At 44.1% G+C, this 17,738-nt stretch overlaps 1 protein-coding gene across 2 annotated transcripts in view; it reads left to right on the top strand.

Annotated features, from left to right (window-relative positions):
* The window catches only part of AOAH (acyloxyacyl hydrolase), a 210,542-nt gene that overhangs the window by 180,466 nt on the left and 12,338 nt on the right, over window positions 1-17,738 (top strand). For both annotated transcript variants that reach the window (XM_032758314.2, XM_058445671.1), the window contains 4 exons: window positions 3,990-4,162; window positions 11,901-11,959; window positions 12,038-12,097; window positions 13,703-13,799. In XM_032758314.2, coding sequence (XP_032614205.1) covers window positions 3,990-4,162; window positions 11,901-11,959; window positions 12,038-12,097; window positions 13,703-13,799 — 389 coding nt within the window. The remainder of the gene's footprint in view (window positions 1-3,989; window positions 4,163-11,900; window positions 11,960-12,037; window positions 12,098-13,702; window positions 13,800-17,738) is intronic.

The raw sequence follows: 17,738 nt of genomic DNA on the forward strand, positions 1-17,738 counted from the left end.
GAAGGGGTGCCGGGACCCTGGAGTGGGCAGACAAATCCAGGGTGGCAGATGCCTGGGACACTTGGGTTGAAAAGAGTTAGACACCTTCAGCTTAGCCCATTCGTCCTTTGGCAGACACCAGAGAGACCTAGGAGATAATCCTCAACCACTAGGGTTCTTTGGTCTCCAGAATACTAGCATAAAGTCTCCCCCAAACATCACCAGAGGAGAAAAAAATACACAGATCAAAATGGCCTTGAAAACTTTTCAGGGGACTGGGCGCAGTGGCTCACGCCTGTAATCCCAGCACTTTGGGAGGCTGAGGCAGGCAGATCACGAGGTCAAGAGATTGAGACCATCCTGGCCAACATGGTGAAATCCCGTCTCTGTTAAAAATAGAAAAATTAGCTGGGTGTGGTGGTGCACACCTGTAGTCCCAGTTACTTGGGAGGCTGGGGCAGGAGAATCACTTGAACCCGGGAGGCAGAGGTTGCAGTGAGCCGAGATCGCGCCACTGCACTCCAGCCTGGGAAACAGAGTGAGACTCCATCTCAAAAAAGAAAGAAAAAGAAAAGAAAACTTTTCAGGGACAGAAGTCAAAAAGCACCTTCTATGGCATCTGGAAGGGGTGATCGCCCCATGAGTCACATAGACTTCCTTGCCCTTACCTGAGCTAAGAGTTGGTTGATTTTGCTATGCAAATTAGAAGTAAATTATGTAGTTGTACAAGGTGAAACAAAGATAACTGGAGAATGTTCCATTAGCAGCACCAAGGCTTCCATTTTGATTTCACTTAGCAATTAGCCATGTTGATTATGCTTGCTTAATTTGTGGGGGCCCTTTCATAAGTACAAATTAGCTCAGATTCTTCGTTTAGCATCAGGGTTGTGCCTCTAACCAAAAAAAAATTATTCAATGGGGATTCGGGGAGACTTTGTCCATCTTAACTCATCTTGCCCTTACATGGTTGGAGAACATTAGCTCAGCATAATTGCTTTGTGCCAAAGCGTGGCTGTATCAGCAGGAAAAAAAAAAGTGTGGCAAGGCAAAAGTGAATAGGCAGTGTGTGCCAGCTTTACCAATGACAGAAGAAAGGATACAGACACCCAGCTTGCCTTTCATTTCACCCTTGCTATCACACTTCAAACACACAGTGAATATGGAACCTAGATACTTTGGGCAGGTTCTTCAGTGTTGCTTCTGTGTATATGAGAATCAAGTCAAAGCCCCTCCCCACGCTTCTGCTCTAGTAGGTAGGCAACCTAGTTGCAAATCGTTGTAGCTGCTTTTTATCAGGTTAGGAAGATTTTTATTTTTTAAATAGTGTAATTTTTTCATGACAATGGAAAACATGAAATTAGCATGCAGTTCTACACCCTGAGGGTTTGTAAAATTAGACATCTTTTTTTCTCCCCCCTTAGGAGACTCTAGCAATCCATTACATAGTTTAGAAGCACATACACCAACCACAACTGCCACCCTACTGGCTACCCCCACAGCACCAAAAGTATTGCTGTAGTCAACAATACTTTTTAGCCATCTTTCTATATTAATACATACAAATTACTTCTTTTTTTAATTCAAGTGAAATTCACATAATGTAAGACTAACCATTCTAAAGCAAAAATTCAGTGGCATTCCCAATTCACAATGTTGTGCAACCAATGATATCTAGTTATTTTATTCTTCTTAATGGCTATATAGAGTTCTATTGTGTGGGCGTACCATAATTAATGTATTTAGGCTTTTATCTTTTTCCAGTTGTACACTATACCAAGCAATATTGCAATACTCATATGTATATTTTTGCACATTTGTGGAAATGTTACTATAGGATAACTTCTTGAAAGTGGAATTCCAAGGTCAAAAGTTAAGCCAACTTCAAATTTGGATACATTTTGAAAAATTGCCCTCCGAAAAGGCAGTGCCAATATTCATTTATGAGCTCCCTTAAAAGTGAGAATTACGGATCCCTGGGGGCCCCTTTCTGTCCCCTCTTCCCATATCACTTATGCCCTGGGTCCAGCCTCTGAGTGATGGACTTATTTTATCTGGTTCACAATCTGTATTAAGTTCCCTGGAGCTGCCATAACAAAGTACCAAAACTGGATGACTCAAAATGCAGACATGTATTCCATCACAGTTCTGGATGCTTGAAGTCCAAGATCAAGGTGTCCGGGGGGCCATGCTCCCTCTGAAAGCTCCAGGGAAAAATCTTTCCTTTTGTCTTTCCGCTTCTGGTGGCTCCCAGCGATCCTCAGCACTCTTTGGCTTGTGGCAGCCGTAACCCCAGTGTCTGCTTCTGTCTTCACATGGCCTTCCTCCTGGTGTGTGTCTGTGTGTCCTCTCCTCTTCTAATAAGGATTCAGTCATTGAATTTAAGGCCCACACTAATCCAACATGACCTCATCTTAACTAATAACAACCATAAAGACCCTATTTTCAAGTAATGTCACATTTTCAGGGACACTATTTAACCCACTACAGGACCATTAGGGAAACTGGAATTTTAAGTATGCAAAAGAGAAAGTAACGCTGTAGCAATATTCCATTTAGGGTAAAGACAGGCAGTTAGAGCATAAAGAGTAGATGAAAACCCTAGAAAATTCTGTATTCTACTCCCAAGTTAATGCAGGTTAGGATCCTAATCCAAATTTGATGTGTTCCTGAAGGTGTGTGCAAAAGTCAGTTGTACAAAGAAATGAATAATAATAAACATATATTAATGCCAAAAATATTTTAGCACCGCTTGCCTTTTAAACATAGCTTTTTAAAATAATTTCAACTTTTATTTTAGATATGGGGGTACATATGCCAGTTCATTGCATGGATATATTATTGTATGATGCGGAGGTTTGAAGTACAAATGACCTCATCACTCAGGTGGTGAGCGTAGCACCCAATTAAACATAACTTTAAATCAACCAATGAGTGCCATTTTAACATAACTTCAAATGATGTCTTTGTAGTATTTTGTACGTTCCTTACTTTTTTTCCAAACCAAATGAAAATAAGTCAATCAGCTTAAATTCAATAAGTGTCTAATTGAGGGTAAAGATTCGTCACTTTCAGCTCACTTAGGAGCTTCACCTTTGTCTGACATGCTTTGATTTTAGGCCTGTGTCTCTCATAACTACTTTCAGTACTTTTTTTTTTATTTTACTAACTTTTATGAACTAAGGAGAGAAAATATAATTTAAAAATTCAAATACCCTCTATAGAGCACAAGCACTACTATATCAAGACAATAATGCAGGCTGGAATTGTTTGTTGGAAATGTCGTTGCAGGGTACAGCCTGGAATAGAAATCCATCAGGAAATGCATGCAAGTCCAAATCCAGTGTAGAAACTGAAGGATAAAAAGCAAGATATAGTGTGGACGTATAATATAACTTCATCAGTAAGATTCTGTTTCCTAACTGTGATACATGTGAAAAGTTTTAAAGACCAAGTTACAGACTCAAAGTGTCAAATAAGTCATAAGCAACGCCATACCCCTTTCATTTCAAAAACTGTGTGTAAGTCAGGCCAGTGAGTTTATGCTACAGGAACAAAGGAACAAACAGCCCCTAAAATCTTAGTAGCATAGAGCAACAAATGTTTACGTCTCTCTCACACTACTTGTCTATCAGAGATCACCATGGGACTCTGTTCCAGGACTCAGATTGGTGAAGCAGCTATCTAGAACATTGCCTATACCCATGCAAAGAAAAAGAGCATTCTAGAAGGTGTCACATCACCAAATATGACACACATCACTTCAGTTCACCACTCATTGGTTAGAACTAGTCACATAGTTCACTGAACCACAAGGAAGTCGGTAAGTACAGTCTGACTATGTGCCAGAAAGGTGGAAATCCAGGAATATTTTGCAAATAGCTCCAATGACCACCACACTGTGTGTGTGTGCATGTCTGTGTGTGTGTGAGATGTATCTTGTATTGGCGTGCAACTTGCATGCATCTATCCTTACAATCAACCAAGATATTTTCTGTTTATTCCACCAACAGGAAGAGTGACCCAGTCCCAGCCATGACCACTCCTGAGAAACTCTACTCCAACGTCATGCAGACTCTGAAGCATCTAAATTCCCACCTGCCCAATGGCAGCCATGTTATTTTGTATGGCTTACCAGATGGAACCTTTCTCTGGGATAATTTGCACAACAGATATCACCCTCTCGGTATCAATTTGAAGATTCTTTTACTCTTTAATAACATCAGTGTATATACAGTTCAGTGTATATGTGGTTCAAACCATACAGAAATGTGCCTAAAATGCCATCATGGAACATGGATCAGAGTTGATGAAGGCAAGAGCCCCCAGGTACAGTATCTAAAGATCATTGTCCAGAGGTGAGCAGAATCAGATCCAAAGGCAGAAAGGGTAGAAGTAATTCATGAAGAATTAGGACACATTGAAAGGTAAGTGCTCAAACCAGGAAACTCCTCTGACAGAAGGTGAAATGTAAAATGAGCTGAGGAAGCCCAAACAGGAGACAGACTCATGAGTCAAAGACGGATTTCTCTGAACCTCAATGGTAATTGCCTCCTGGTGGCCTGTTAGAATTCTCTAGAGCATGGTCCTCCAGCCTGCTCATTTCCTGCTTCTACACTCTCTTGGGGTCCTTAGCTCCGAAAGGCTTTAAAATGTCCCTGGGACCTTCTAATGGCAACTCAAATATTCTCGATACTGTACAAATAACATAAAAGTGCTAGTAATTCGCATTAGGAAGGTGTGATCCTTAACCCTGTGAGATAGATGTTTTCATCAACCACAATAATTTCATTTTATAGATGAAAAAACCAAGGCTCAGAGAGGTTAGGTAGCTTGCCAAATGCCACAGAGCTCACTGAATATGTTGTAGCAGGGCTCTGCTTTCTGTATTTCAGAGGAGAATGTATTAAGTGCCAATTATGTGCCAGGCACTGTTCTAGGCTCAGGGTAACCAGCAGAAAACACAATAGTCCTAAGTTCCTGCCCACAGAAAGCGTATATTACAATGGGAAAGTGACTCAAAAGTATATCAGAAGGTGGTAAGTGCCATAGGAAGAAAATTGAGCAAGGAAGAGGAACAGGGAGCTGGCCTGAGTCTTCCCTGATGAGCATCTATAAGAAGAGGCCTGGGTACCCTCCTCTCAGCCCCATATTGACAGTACCTGCACCAATCTATCATGAAGAAGGGGCTATCCCTTGCCTGGTGTTACCCCACTCACCTCCTGAGCCCAACCCACTAAAAGGTCCTGGCAGTCCAAGCACCTTCTTCGGAGTCAAGTGAGAAATTCAAAGAAGACCTGAAACTCATTCCTTCACGCCTTCCTTAGAGGGAGTGGGTGGGGAGCAAGATTTCCCATTTCAGACCATCAAGAGCCTTTTCTTGCATATACAACTTTGTGTGAATCTTTCCAGTCTTCCCTTGTCCTCTTCCTGCAGTCCCTGTTGAAGACAAACCCCCTACTTCTCCCTCAGGAAATTCTGCCTCTCCCCACCTGGGAAAAGAGTAAGGGTCCTTTAGCTAGCTCTCAAAGGCTCTGGTCTGTTAGTTGGAGTGACAATGGTGGATGCCCACATTCCAGATTCTCCACCAGTAAGGATGAAACCATTTTCCTCTTGAGTTACTCATGTGTCAGAAGTATTATTATCCAAGCAAAACACTGTCCAGCCTCACCTAAGTAGAGCATATTCTTCCTGTTGATGCAACTTTGACTACACCCCCTTAGAAATAACATGATCACATATGGAACTTCACTCCATTCTGGGCTGCTTTGCATGCATAAAGGACACCAACCTGGGCTAAGAATGTCTCTTTGAACCACGGGATATGAAAATTGTACATCTGCCCTCAACTGATCCTTTCAGATTTCCAAATGTCTCTCCTACACTAAGAAATGCTTTGGAAAGAGAAGCTGAGGGCAGGGAAGTTTGTTCCCAATTTACTTCATCACAGTAATAGCGACTTGACTTCCATTTTTCTGATTTCAAATCCCATTTTCTTTCCACGAACTCTGGTTATGCCACCTCCATAAATTCTCTCCGATATGCCAAGCAATTCACTTGATTTATGAGACATGTTTGGTTTCATAAATATGAGACCAAATGTAAGAGTGACCCCAAGCAATTTGGAAAGGACTGGGGGAAGGAAAAATGTATGTAAGAATGTAAGAACGAGGCCAGGCACAGTGGCTCATGCCTGTAATCTTAGCAATTTGGGAGGCCGAGGCGGGTGGATCAACTGAGGTCGAGGGTTCAAGTCAAGCGTGGCCAATATAGTGAAACCTCGTCTCTTCTAAAAATACAAAAATTAGCAGGGCATGGTGGCACACACCTGTGATCCCAGCTACTCAGGAGACTGAAGCAGGAGAATCACTTCAATCCAGGAGGCAGAGGTTGCAGTGAGCCGAGATCGCACCATTGCACTCCAGCCTGGGTGACAAGAGTGAAAAACAAACAAACAAAAACTCTGTCTAAAAAAAAAAAAAAAAAAAAAAAAGTAAAAATGGTATGTAAGAATGACTCCCTGCAATTTGCAATTTGGAAAGGACTGAGGGAAGAAAAAAGGATGATTGGGGGATTTGTCCACTTCTGTTGATTCTCTAGGGCAGTGGTTCTCAACTGTGGGCAATCCACTCACCCCCACCCTGCTTTTGTCACATCTGGAGATAGAAGAGGGGTGCAACTAGGCTGGGTGCAGTGGCTCATGCTTGTAATCCTAGCACTTTGGGAAGCCGAGGTGGGCAGATCACCTGAGGTCAGGAGTTCAAGGCCAGCCTGGCCAACATGGTGAAACCCTGTCTCTACAAAAAATACAAAAAAATTAGCCGGGCATGGTGGCAGGCACCTGTAATCGCAGCTACTTGGGAGGCTGAGGCAAGAGAATCGCTTGAACCCAGGACACGGAGGTTGTAGTGAGCTGAGATCACACCATTGCACTCCACCCTGGGCAACAAGAGTGAAACTCAGTCTCAAAAAAAAAAGAAGAGAGGTGCAACTAGCATCTAGCGAGTAGAGGCCAGGGGGTTTGCTAAACATCTACAATGCATGAGACAGCACCTCAAAATCAAGACTGTCAGTCATGCAAGGTTGAGAGACGGCTCTAGATGTTGCTTTGTCCTTCTCAAGTGGACTCTCTCGGGCTGCTAATCACACCCTAGCATGTACAGTACAAAATGGGAAGAAGAAAAAGGTAGAACAAGTTTGTTCTATAGAAACATCAGTAGTTTTGAAAAAACAAATCCAATCAAGGAGAAAGTTGAAACCATCTAAAATTTGTTTGATGCTTAGAAGTAATTATTCACATCCTAAATTATCTCTGCTGCCTGGTTGCCATGGGAAATAAATTATAAATTTCTCAACAAAGCATCAGGGTCCTTCCTAGAAAGGCTGGGGAAGTAGGTGAGATTTGTCCAGCATCCCCAGACCTCCTTTGACAGGACTCATAACACACAAGATGACAGACTTCAAGAGGGGGCCACATTAGGAAGGTGTGATTCTTTTTTTTCGTTCTTTCTTTTTTTTTGAGATGAAGTCTCACTATGTTACCCAGGCTGGAGTGCAGTGGTGCGATCACAACTCATTGCAACCTCTGCCTCCCAGCTTCAAGCAATTCTTCTGCCTCAGCCCGCCGAGTAGCTGGGATTATAGGCGCCCACCAACGCACTGGGCTAATATTTTGTATTTTTAGTAGAGATGGGGTTTCATCATGTTGGCCAGGCCGGCCTCGATCTCTTGATCTCAGCTGATCCACCCGCCTCAGCCTCCTAAAGTGCTGGGATTACAGGCATGAGCCACTGTGCCCAGCCGAGAAGGTGTGATTCTTAAAACGACCCTGTGAGATAGATGCTTTCATTAACCACAGTAATTTTATTTACTGCTCTCACGCTGTCTCTCTTCTGCTCTCACTCCAAACCCCATCTTTGGATCTTGAGCCAGCAGTGAAGCAGGGTTCGTGCTGAGCGGCCTCGGGGTTTGGTTGCCCTGCCCAGGCCACTATAGATCTCATCTTAGTCAGCAGCTGGGAACTCAAGTCTGATTCCTGGGCACCATGTTAAGGGTTGTGCTAAGGGTGCTATGCAAAGAAAAAAAGTAGGGGGAAGAGGGCGAGTTCCATTTATTTGGGCCTAGAAATGTGGTGATCATAGTGTCTAGACTTGACTTTGGCCACTTCTTAAAAATTAAGAAAGAGTTGAGGAAACAGAGACATGGTAGGAGACCCCCTGGTCAGTGACACAGTCTCTGCTGTCTCCTTTCCCCTCAGAAGGACAGGCAGGAACTCAGCCTGAGCAACCAGTGAAGGCAGGGTTAGATGCCACAACACCCACTCAGCAGGTCACAGAGGCCCAGAACAAGAGCAGGTGGCTGTCTCACTCCTGCCAGGGAGGAGGGGGTGACGAATCTCTCCTCGTATCCCTCCTCCTCAGCCAGGTTTGTGACTCACTACCCAGTCCGTCACTGGCTGCCAAGGGCTGGGGCACCCCACAGCCTCTACTAGTCACTAAAATTCCTGGTGAGAGTTTATTGTCCTTGTGAGGAATTACCAGACAGCAAGCCTCATACATTGGGGTTCTACTGACGTGGGTCTTTTGAGAAAAGTCAAGCTTGGCCAGTCACAAGTCTTCTCAGCCATGATCTGTGAGGAAGTCAATCATTCCAGAAATATCTCTGAGATTCCTACTCTGTGCTTTTGAGTAAAGATGACATAAGATGCAATCTGTGTCCTCAAATGAGAGGGAAAAGACAACTCCGCTAGGGAACTCAGCACATGGACCCTGACAGCGAATGTGCAGAGTGCCCATGAGGATGGGCAAGTCACAGGCATTCTGGAGCCATCCCAAGGGTTAGACTATGGAAAAGAAGCCAGGGACTCCTGGCTGCAAGTTCGTCTGCTAGTGGGCCTGCCTTGAAGGGCTTCTGCCACAAAACAGCAACTTCATCTTGCCCCAATTACTCTTAAACTTGAAACCAAATGTCTTTTTAAAATACCTTGGTGTTTCTATTTTATCACGTCCTTTCCCTCTGTCTGAATGAATGTGATTTTAACACATTTACATGGCATTGCATGGAGATGTGACTGATCTTTGTTGGTACTAAGTTTCTACGGTACCTAAGATTTCAGTTATGTTTCCAGAATTAAATAGATACCAGAGACCCTGCCCTAAAGAAGTTACAGATGATGAAGTCACAAACCGTCACTAAGCCAGCTAGGGAAGAACACACCTTTGATCTTCAGAGGAGCTTATGGCAAACACTGGGACAGCCCGCTGGCTCCCCACAACACACACACAGGCACACAGACACACACAAACATACACACACAGACACAGACACACACAGATACACACAAGCAGACACATACACACACACAGACACAGAAACACACATACACAGACACACACGAAGACAGAGACACAGACACACAGACACACAGATATACATAGACAGAGCTCCTCAGCCCCTGGTGATTCCTGGCCACGTGGGACAGTCCTCCTGGCCTGCCCCTGGGCTTTCTTGATCAGCTTTCCTATCTGGATGGACTTTCTAACCAGGGAGTCACAGACACAACCTCTCTTCATGCACCCCATAGAGGTAGGATCAATAGGCCAAAATTACATTAAAGAAACAAAGATGAAAGGTAATGCTTAAAAAGAAAGAGTGAGGGACCAACTGATACTGCCAATAAAACAGAAAGTGTAAGAACCATTTCCCTCTTCCCTTCCTCGAAACCATAAGCCCATCGCAAGCACCCCTAGCCAATCTGCCACATGACCAGCCCCAGAGTCCCTACCCTCTAACAGGCAGAAACAGCAGAGAGGAGGGACGCTGACTCATTACAACTTTCCCAGGTTCTTCTAAATGCACCTAACGTGCCCTCATCCTATTCAGCAGACCTAGCTACCCACACTAAGGATGTTCCCTTTCTCAGTCAGGTCCAGCTGGAGGTGGAGCCAGGCCACAGAGGGAAAGGGAGAGGGACTGAGGAGGTGCAGAAGGGGGGTACCCCTCAGGGTCTCATTGGGAGCTGTGCTGGCCATCAGCAGAAGGACAGCAGGAGAGGGTGTCAGGCAGGGTGGAGCAAGGCCAGGGCTGGCCTTCGTCCCCGAGGAGGAGCCAACAATGAAGTTCCCAGTGTCACAGGAGCAGGACAAACTCCGGCCCCTCTGGATATCAAAGCAATCCAGGCCTGAAGGTGGGGAGGGGAGAGTGCACGGTCAGGCATGAGGTGCCACCTCCTGTCAGGCTGCAGAGAGATGCGGCCCCTCAGGGGGAGGGGACACACCAGGGCCCAGAAGGGTGGCAGGGCCAGAGCCAGGCTACCTGAGTTTCACTATGAGGCCCCAGTTCCAACATAGAGACAAGATGGCACCAGGCACCAAGGCAAAAGCAGCCAGACACTGGGCCCTCACAGAAGGTGGGGAGACGGAAGGCTGCAACTCAGTGGTAGACCCCAGAGGGAAACAGCCAAGCCAGGAGAGCACATGGAGGACCCAGGGTGGGTAGTGGAGAAGGAAGATGTCAGTCACTACAGCTGAGACACATTCAGGAAGGGAGCAAATGACAAAAAGTACACACACACACACACACACACACACACACACAAAATGGAGGGAACAAAGCCTCAGTGGGTAGAAGTAGGAACTTGGGAGAAAATGGAAGCCCAGTGTTGGACCCATAAAATGAAAGCAAGCACAAAAGCCAAGGGCTTGGGATTCATTTAAAATGTGAAGATACAGAAGCCTGTGCAGAAGACAGACCTGGTGGGTCACTGTGACTTTAGTGGCCATAATGAGCCTGTGGCTTTCCCATCCTGGGACTCGCTCACCCACACAGAGAGATAATAAATTTTTTCTCTCTGACAAGGAAACTGAATCTATCTTCCAGTCTAACTAATCAGAGGTATAAGTGAAAAATAAGACTGTGTTCTATCACCTTCAATCTTTCTCTTCATTCTGAGATAGGTCCTATTATCTTCCTTTATGTTTTCAAGAGTGTAAGGAGTGTTAATGGATACAGTGTCAGTCATTCACCCCCGAGATTTGGGGAGACCTGGATTTTGTGTGTCAGCCACAGCATGAAAGTCAAATTGCTTCGGTAGGGTGGATATGCGGGAGGCGGGGTGGAGCAGTGTTGGAAGAGAGAAGAAATCACCCCCACAGATTCCGGGACTATAGCTGATGTTCAGAAAAACTGGATGAACACTCATCTGGTACTTTTCACTTTATTATATACCTCTGTAACCTGCACTAAGAAATAAGGGTGTCTACTAATTAGGGTCAAATAAGATATCCACTGGACAGCCCATAATCCAGTGCCACAAAGAGAGACATGAGGTACTGCCTTCCCGTCCCATGGGCCACCCAAGCATTTTGTCCGGCTTTCAGCTCACCAACTACAGGGAACTACGTGGTCAGAGCTTCAGATACTCAGAATGTCCTGCCAGGCCCTCAGTGTGGGATAATTCGGTCAGACCTGAGTGTTTCATAAACCTAGAAAAGGGGATTAGGTCAACCACCACCTCGAATGTTCCCTGTGCCCCATGCAGGGAGCATTTCATACCAGGGCCAGGAGAAAGTGCTGCTCTTAAAGGGCTTTATTCAAGGTATCCTGGTTCACATTGAGCTGTAGGATACTTGCGTTTCTTTTTCCTGAGTCCAGATGAGGCCAGTTCCCCCAGCCCCATCCTGGCCCATGCCCACAGCTCTATATGGGAGTGAGCTCCTCAGGGCTCCTCCTCAACTCTGGGTCTGAATTTCTAGAGGCTCGGAAAGGAAAGCACAGGCATTCTTCAAGAGCAATGCTGCATGAAAAATCAGGGAAACCCCCTGGAAATAGCAACCTTCTGCAAGGGAGGCAGGGAAGCCCCCAAGTATCTCTAAATGCTGCTATTGCTGAGTGCATGCAATCTACCAGACCTCTCTGTTTTCCAGGCCAGCTAAATAAAGACATGACCTATGCGCAGTTGTACTCCTTCCTGAACTGCCTCCAGGTGAGCACTCACTGGCTTGCTTCAAGGCCCGCTTACCCACCCTGTTCCTCTGTAATCAAAGTGTTTTCCCTCTCTCAGGTCAGCCCCTGCCACGGCTGGATGTCTTCCAACAAGACGTTGCGGACTCTCACTTCAGAGGTATGACTGTCACAGGCCTTTTGATACCATCTTTGATCATTCTTTCCCTGTGTTTGCTGCAGAGTTTTCACTGGGGATGAGATCCTGGCAGGGGGATGGTCTCCAAACTGGTGAATAACAAAATCAAACCTTCCAGGTGCTTGAGGAGCCGAGAGAACCTGGTGCACCCTGTCTCCCTCTGTCTCGCTCTGGGTCTGTCCTCTGCTGTGTTTCTCAGCCACTGTCTCTCTCGTGTGTACACGTGTGTACACACACTCCCCTGCACGCGTGTGCACACACACCCACACACACACACAACCTTTTAAAGCTGGTCCTGAGCATAGTTGTGGAGTTGGAGAGAGCTGATTGAGGTTGGCCCCTATGCATGACGGAAGTTCTCCCAAGGTAAATAAGAACCTTCCTCCCTTCTCTCAGGGAATCCATTGCTCAAAGAACATGGTTTGCACTTCTTTCACAGATGGTGAATAATCTCTTTGTAAAAGACTTATTGAGGCCGGGTGCGGTGGCTCACACCTGTAATCTCAGCACTTTGGGAGGCTGAGGTGGGAGGATCACTTGAGGTCAGGAGTTTGAGACCAGCATGATCAACATGATGAAACCCCTCTCTACTAAAAATACAAAAATTAGCTAGGTGTCATGGTGGGCACCTGTAGTCTCAGCTGCTCAGGAGGCTGAGGCATGAGAATCACTTGAACCCAGGAGGTGGAGGTTGCAGTGAGCCGAGATTGCACCACTGCATTCCAGCCTGGGCGACAGAGCAAGACCCTGTCTCAAAAACAAAAATGAACAAACAAAAGACTTATTAAATATTTTTTACATAAAAAGCATATTTCAATTTTTTAGAACTTGGAGAACACAAAAAAGCATAAAGAACAATAACAAAGATCACCCAAAATTCCACCACCCAAAGTTAGTATATGTGTATGTCTTCCCATTACCACTTCTAGAGATCAATATATTTGGTTTTTGCCTACGTAGTATGAGAATGCACATACTCTTTATGCTTTCCGGTGTTCACGAATTGTTTCTCCACACCATTCTAAAGTTTATACATGTGAATATATTATTATTTATTTCATCCTTTGGTGTTGGACATTTAGATTGTTTCCAAATTTATACTATGATAAATAGCATTGTGATGAACAATCGTATATCTAAAGATGTAAGTCTCTGTGTACATCTCTATTTCCTTGAGACAAATTCCTAGAAGAATTACTGGGCCAAAGGGTATGTCCATGTTTAAGGATTTGATCCATATTGCCAAATTGCTGTCTAGAAAGGTTAAGCTAATGACATTCTCATTCACCTACCCATGACAACATTCAATATCATGGTTATCTTACCTTTGCCAATCCCAAGGGTGGTAAAACTAGTATCACTAATTTACACTGATTTGATTCCTAATGAATGTTAACATTTGTCTCATGTTCATTGGCCATTTGTACGTGACTACAATTTAATGTGCAGAGCTGCTGTCTGCTGATGGCTTGGAGAAATGAAAGTAGAGTAGGATGGGGAAGACGGATTTCTTTGTTCTGCCTGAATTATCTCACTAAAGTCAAAGTCTAGATTTCATGGAATTCTCCCTGTTTCCTCTCTCTTCAGAGAGCAGAACAACTCTCCAACACACTGAAAAAAATTGCAGCCAGTGAGAAATTTACAAACTTCAATCTTTTCTACATGGATTTTGCCTTCCATGAAAGTAAGTAGCTTTGTTTGGGTATTGACAGAAGATGAAAGCAGCAGCTAGTTTAGGGCCAGGGCAACTGGTTTTATACTTTTATAAGCCAGCAGGCAGCAGATTCGGCAGGGTTACTCCTGCCTATTCTGACACACTAATAGCTCTCAGTATTGAAAAAAAGATAAAATGTGGGACTTTTTTTGAAAAGGTTGGGTTCAGCATTACCTCTGTACTTCACCATCATTTTAGAATCCCTGATGCAATAGAGCCAGTGACTGGTTAGAAAGAGCTTTGGGCTGGCAACCTACAGGTTAATGCACTCACTAACCTGTTCTTGTTGGGTTAAAAGCCCTGGTTACCTGATGGATGTGACAGAAACGAGGGATATGGTGGCACCTCTCACAGTGGGCCCTGAAATACCCAAGGACTCAGGAGCAGTGCAGATTCCCACACCCCATACAGGATGAACTTAATCAGAACCTCTAAGGGAGGGACCAAAGAACTTGCCCACGGCAAAGTGATCAACCCATGTCCCAACTTTCTGGAAGGAATATTACTAAGTTTCTTTTTTAGCATTCTGTCCAAACACTGGAGTTACTGCTGAGTGGCCACACAAAAACAGGCATGATTACTATAGCTACTGATTTATCCTTTACATCTTGAGTCTGAAAAATTATTGCTTATTGACTGTAATCCTTCCTGATTCATTTTCATTGCTAAGCAATTTTTATACAAGAGCAAAGCCCCCTGTTGACTGCCAGATGAGATAATGCTAATGAAGGGTTTCACAGTGTAGGCGAAAGATGGAAGATTCCTCATCCACAGTTTATCATCTCTGTCCCCCACCCCCAATGCCCCCATCTGCAGCATCTGGGTTGGAGCAGATGGCCATCATGAATGATCAAATATTACATTCGCTGACACGTTTTGCATTGCAGATTCTGGTAGTTCAATTCTGAACATCCTTTCAACAAGACTGATCTCCCTTAACTAGATTTCCTGCCTAGGTGATACACATTTCTCTCATGGGGAGAGACATTTTGATAAATAACTTCTCATTAAAATGCAGAGTTAAAGACTCATTAATGAATTCCTGGTGTAAACAAATGCACAACCAAGTGATCTTTGATCATCATCAACCTTGAATATAGATAAAGTTATTAAAAATATAATAATGTCTAACACTCACATGGGACTTTTTTTTACTTTCCAGAGTGATCACTAGCACTGTCATTTATTATCTCTGGGACTGCAGGCAATTCTCTGAATATTTTTAAACTCCCTTTCCAGCCCTGGAAATGGGGATACCATATCTTCCTAACAAATCTCTGTGATGATTCTATGAAATAATGTGTCATCCTCCTAAATGTTATGCCTGGTACACAGAAAAGGTACCATTTCCTTACACCTTTGCTACTCAATGTATGCTTCTGGATAAGCACAATCAACACCACCCAGGAGCTAGTTATAAATGCAGAATTCCAGGCCCCACTCCAGACCTATCTAATCAGAACCTGCATTCAAACACAATCCACAGGTCATCTCTATGCCCATTAAAGTTTAGTAAATGGTTTGTGAGGCTGAGGTGGGAGGATCACTCAAGTCCAGGAGGTCAAGACCAGCCTGGGCAACATTGCAAGACCCCATCTCTAAAAATAATTTTTTTTATTAGCCAGGCATGGTGGTGCATGCTTGTAGTCCCAGCTACTCTGGAGGCTGAGATGTGGGGATCACTTGAGCCTGGGTGGTTGAGGCTGCAGTGAGTTGTGATCACATCACTGAACTCCAGCCTGGTTGACAGAGAGAGATCTCATCTCTATAAAAATAAAAATAAAGTTTAATAAATGGAGCTTTATAATGCCTCAAGATTAAGAGCTGGGTCAGTCATCAGATTTGTAAGTCCTGCTATGTGCCAGGAGCTATGAAGGTGCTGGGAACATAATTGTCAACAAAGCAGAAAAGTCCTTATCTCTGTGGAGGATATAGAGAGAAGAGCTTTATTCTTGTCTGTCCAGAATTCCACTGGTGAACTGACATGCTTGGAAGCAGGGCCTCATCAGCCCTTTCTGGTCCTCACAGCAATAATAAACGCAGTGAAAAAGCAAAAAGTTGAATTAAGCTGAACTGAACATTCTACATCAACGTGGGAGAAACCTCCTAGGCATTTCTCCATGCTTGGCGATTCCCATCAACAGTTCAAGGAACTTCCTGTTTTGTAATCTCCTGCCATTTGTTTAAAATAAATGTGAAGATCCAGTTTTGGTGCAGGGCCTTCTTCATCATCTCCTCAGGAAGTTAGTGGGCACCCCACTAGGGAAGGCATGTGGGCACAGTGGCACCACTGTGGGACCTGCCTCCATGAACATCTGATACAGCACTTGCATTTGATGTCGAGGTGCTGCCATGTCCACCTCTGAAAGAGCTAGCATTTCTCTCTGGTTTTCGGGAACTGTGGTAGTGTCCTGACTTAATCTTAGAGTCAGGTACTGCAAAAGACATTTTTAACTTGAAATTTGAGCATTTTCCAAAGCAGTTGGAGGGATAATCCCCTCCCAGATCCATCTCTATAAGTAACCGCCCATGCCTGGGCAGCTTGTCTTTCCAGAAACCCACCCCATGTGGGTACGATGTGTGGTTATAGAAAGAGCCCAGAATTTACAACTGTGTTCCTATTCCAGCTCAGACACAGAATAGCTGGGTAACCTCAAGTGAATTAAATAACCACCCAGCCTTTGTTTCCTTGTGTGTAGGATAGAAATAACTAACCCATGTAAGGATTAAGTAAAACAAAACTTGTAAAGTTGTAAGGACTCAGTCACTGTTAGTGGCCATCCCCCGCCCCCACCATCATCAGTGTGTATGAAGTAACCCCTTCACTCCTGATGTCCAACCCACCCCCCAGCTCCCTTCCTGCCTGTGAAGTACTTTGAGTTCCTTTGAGGAGGGTATGGTAGAAATGCATCTCATTACCAAGAAGAAAAGTAATCTTTTATCAGAAATTAAAATCCTACAGAGCCACTTATTAAGTCTGCAGTCCTGATAGTCCCATGAAAATCTCTCCTCTCATTTTGGTACTGTATGTGATCTGACCATTGTGTCAAAAAATATTCTCATTTTTCATGATACTAAAATTCACAATTTCACATCCTTGTGACAGAGCAAATTGCAGTTGAGGGTCCCTGTCACTTGAGGGTAGGCACAAGACCCATTCATTTTCCGCCCTGACAGCCTCAGTCCAGCACTGAAAGATGATTACTCATCTCCAAAGACTTTTTGTCTCTTGCTGACTCATTCTCCAACTGGTTATGAACTAAACAGAGGCAGCAACTTTTCCTCCCTTCAGGAAATGCCAACTTGAGCAGGTGATACTCTTTTTCTTTGTCTGCACCACACCTCCCTAACAGAGGAAAGAAAATGCCACTTGGCTGACAAAGCCATTTTTACACTGACAGTTTAAATATACCTCCAGCTGCCCTCAGCTTCCCAGACAGCTCAACTGGAATCAACCTGGCTCTTGGTTCCCCCCACAATGAATACATTTGTAAAATCAGCCGATGACTTTATGGGGCTGGCCAGAAAGCAGCCTTTTCTTTAAAGTATCTGCTAGTGTTGCTGTTCATCAAACAGCTACCAAGTGTTTTATGAGTCTTCCTCCATTGTTTCTATTACATCTTTGAAAAGCTGGTCATTAGCAGTTTCTTTGACGTTACAAATAAACTACATTAAAGAAGAAGAAAACAAAACAAAATACATTATGCTCCAAATCTCCACAGATCATCCGTGATCATTCAAGAAACTTAATCCAGATATTCTGAAGAACAAATAGGAATTCATTGGTCTATTTTAAGCTACAGTCCAAAGTAGAAAGGAAGCTGACCAACTTACCATGTTATCTTTGAATGGACCTTCCACTCTAAATCAATCAAGGAAAAAGTAAAGACCAGTGTCTGGTATTGCATT

The sequence above is a fragment of the Hylobates moloch genome, unplaced genomic scaffold (genome assembly GCF_009828535.3).
Source record: "Hylobates moloch isolate HMO894 unplaced genomic scaffold, HMol_V3 SCAFFOLD_1, whole genome shotgun sequence".
NCBI lineage: Eukaryota > Metazoa > Chordata > Mammalia > Primates > Hylobatidae > Hylobates > Hylobates moloch.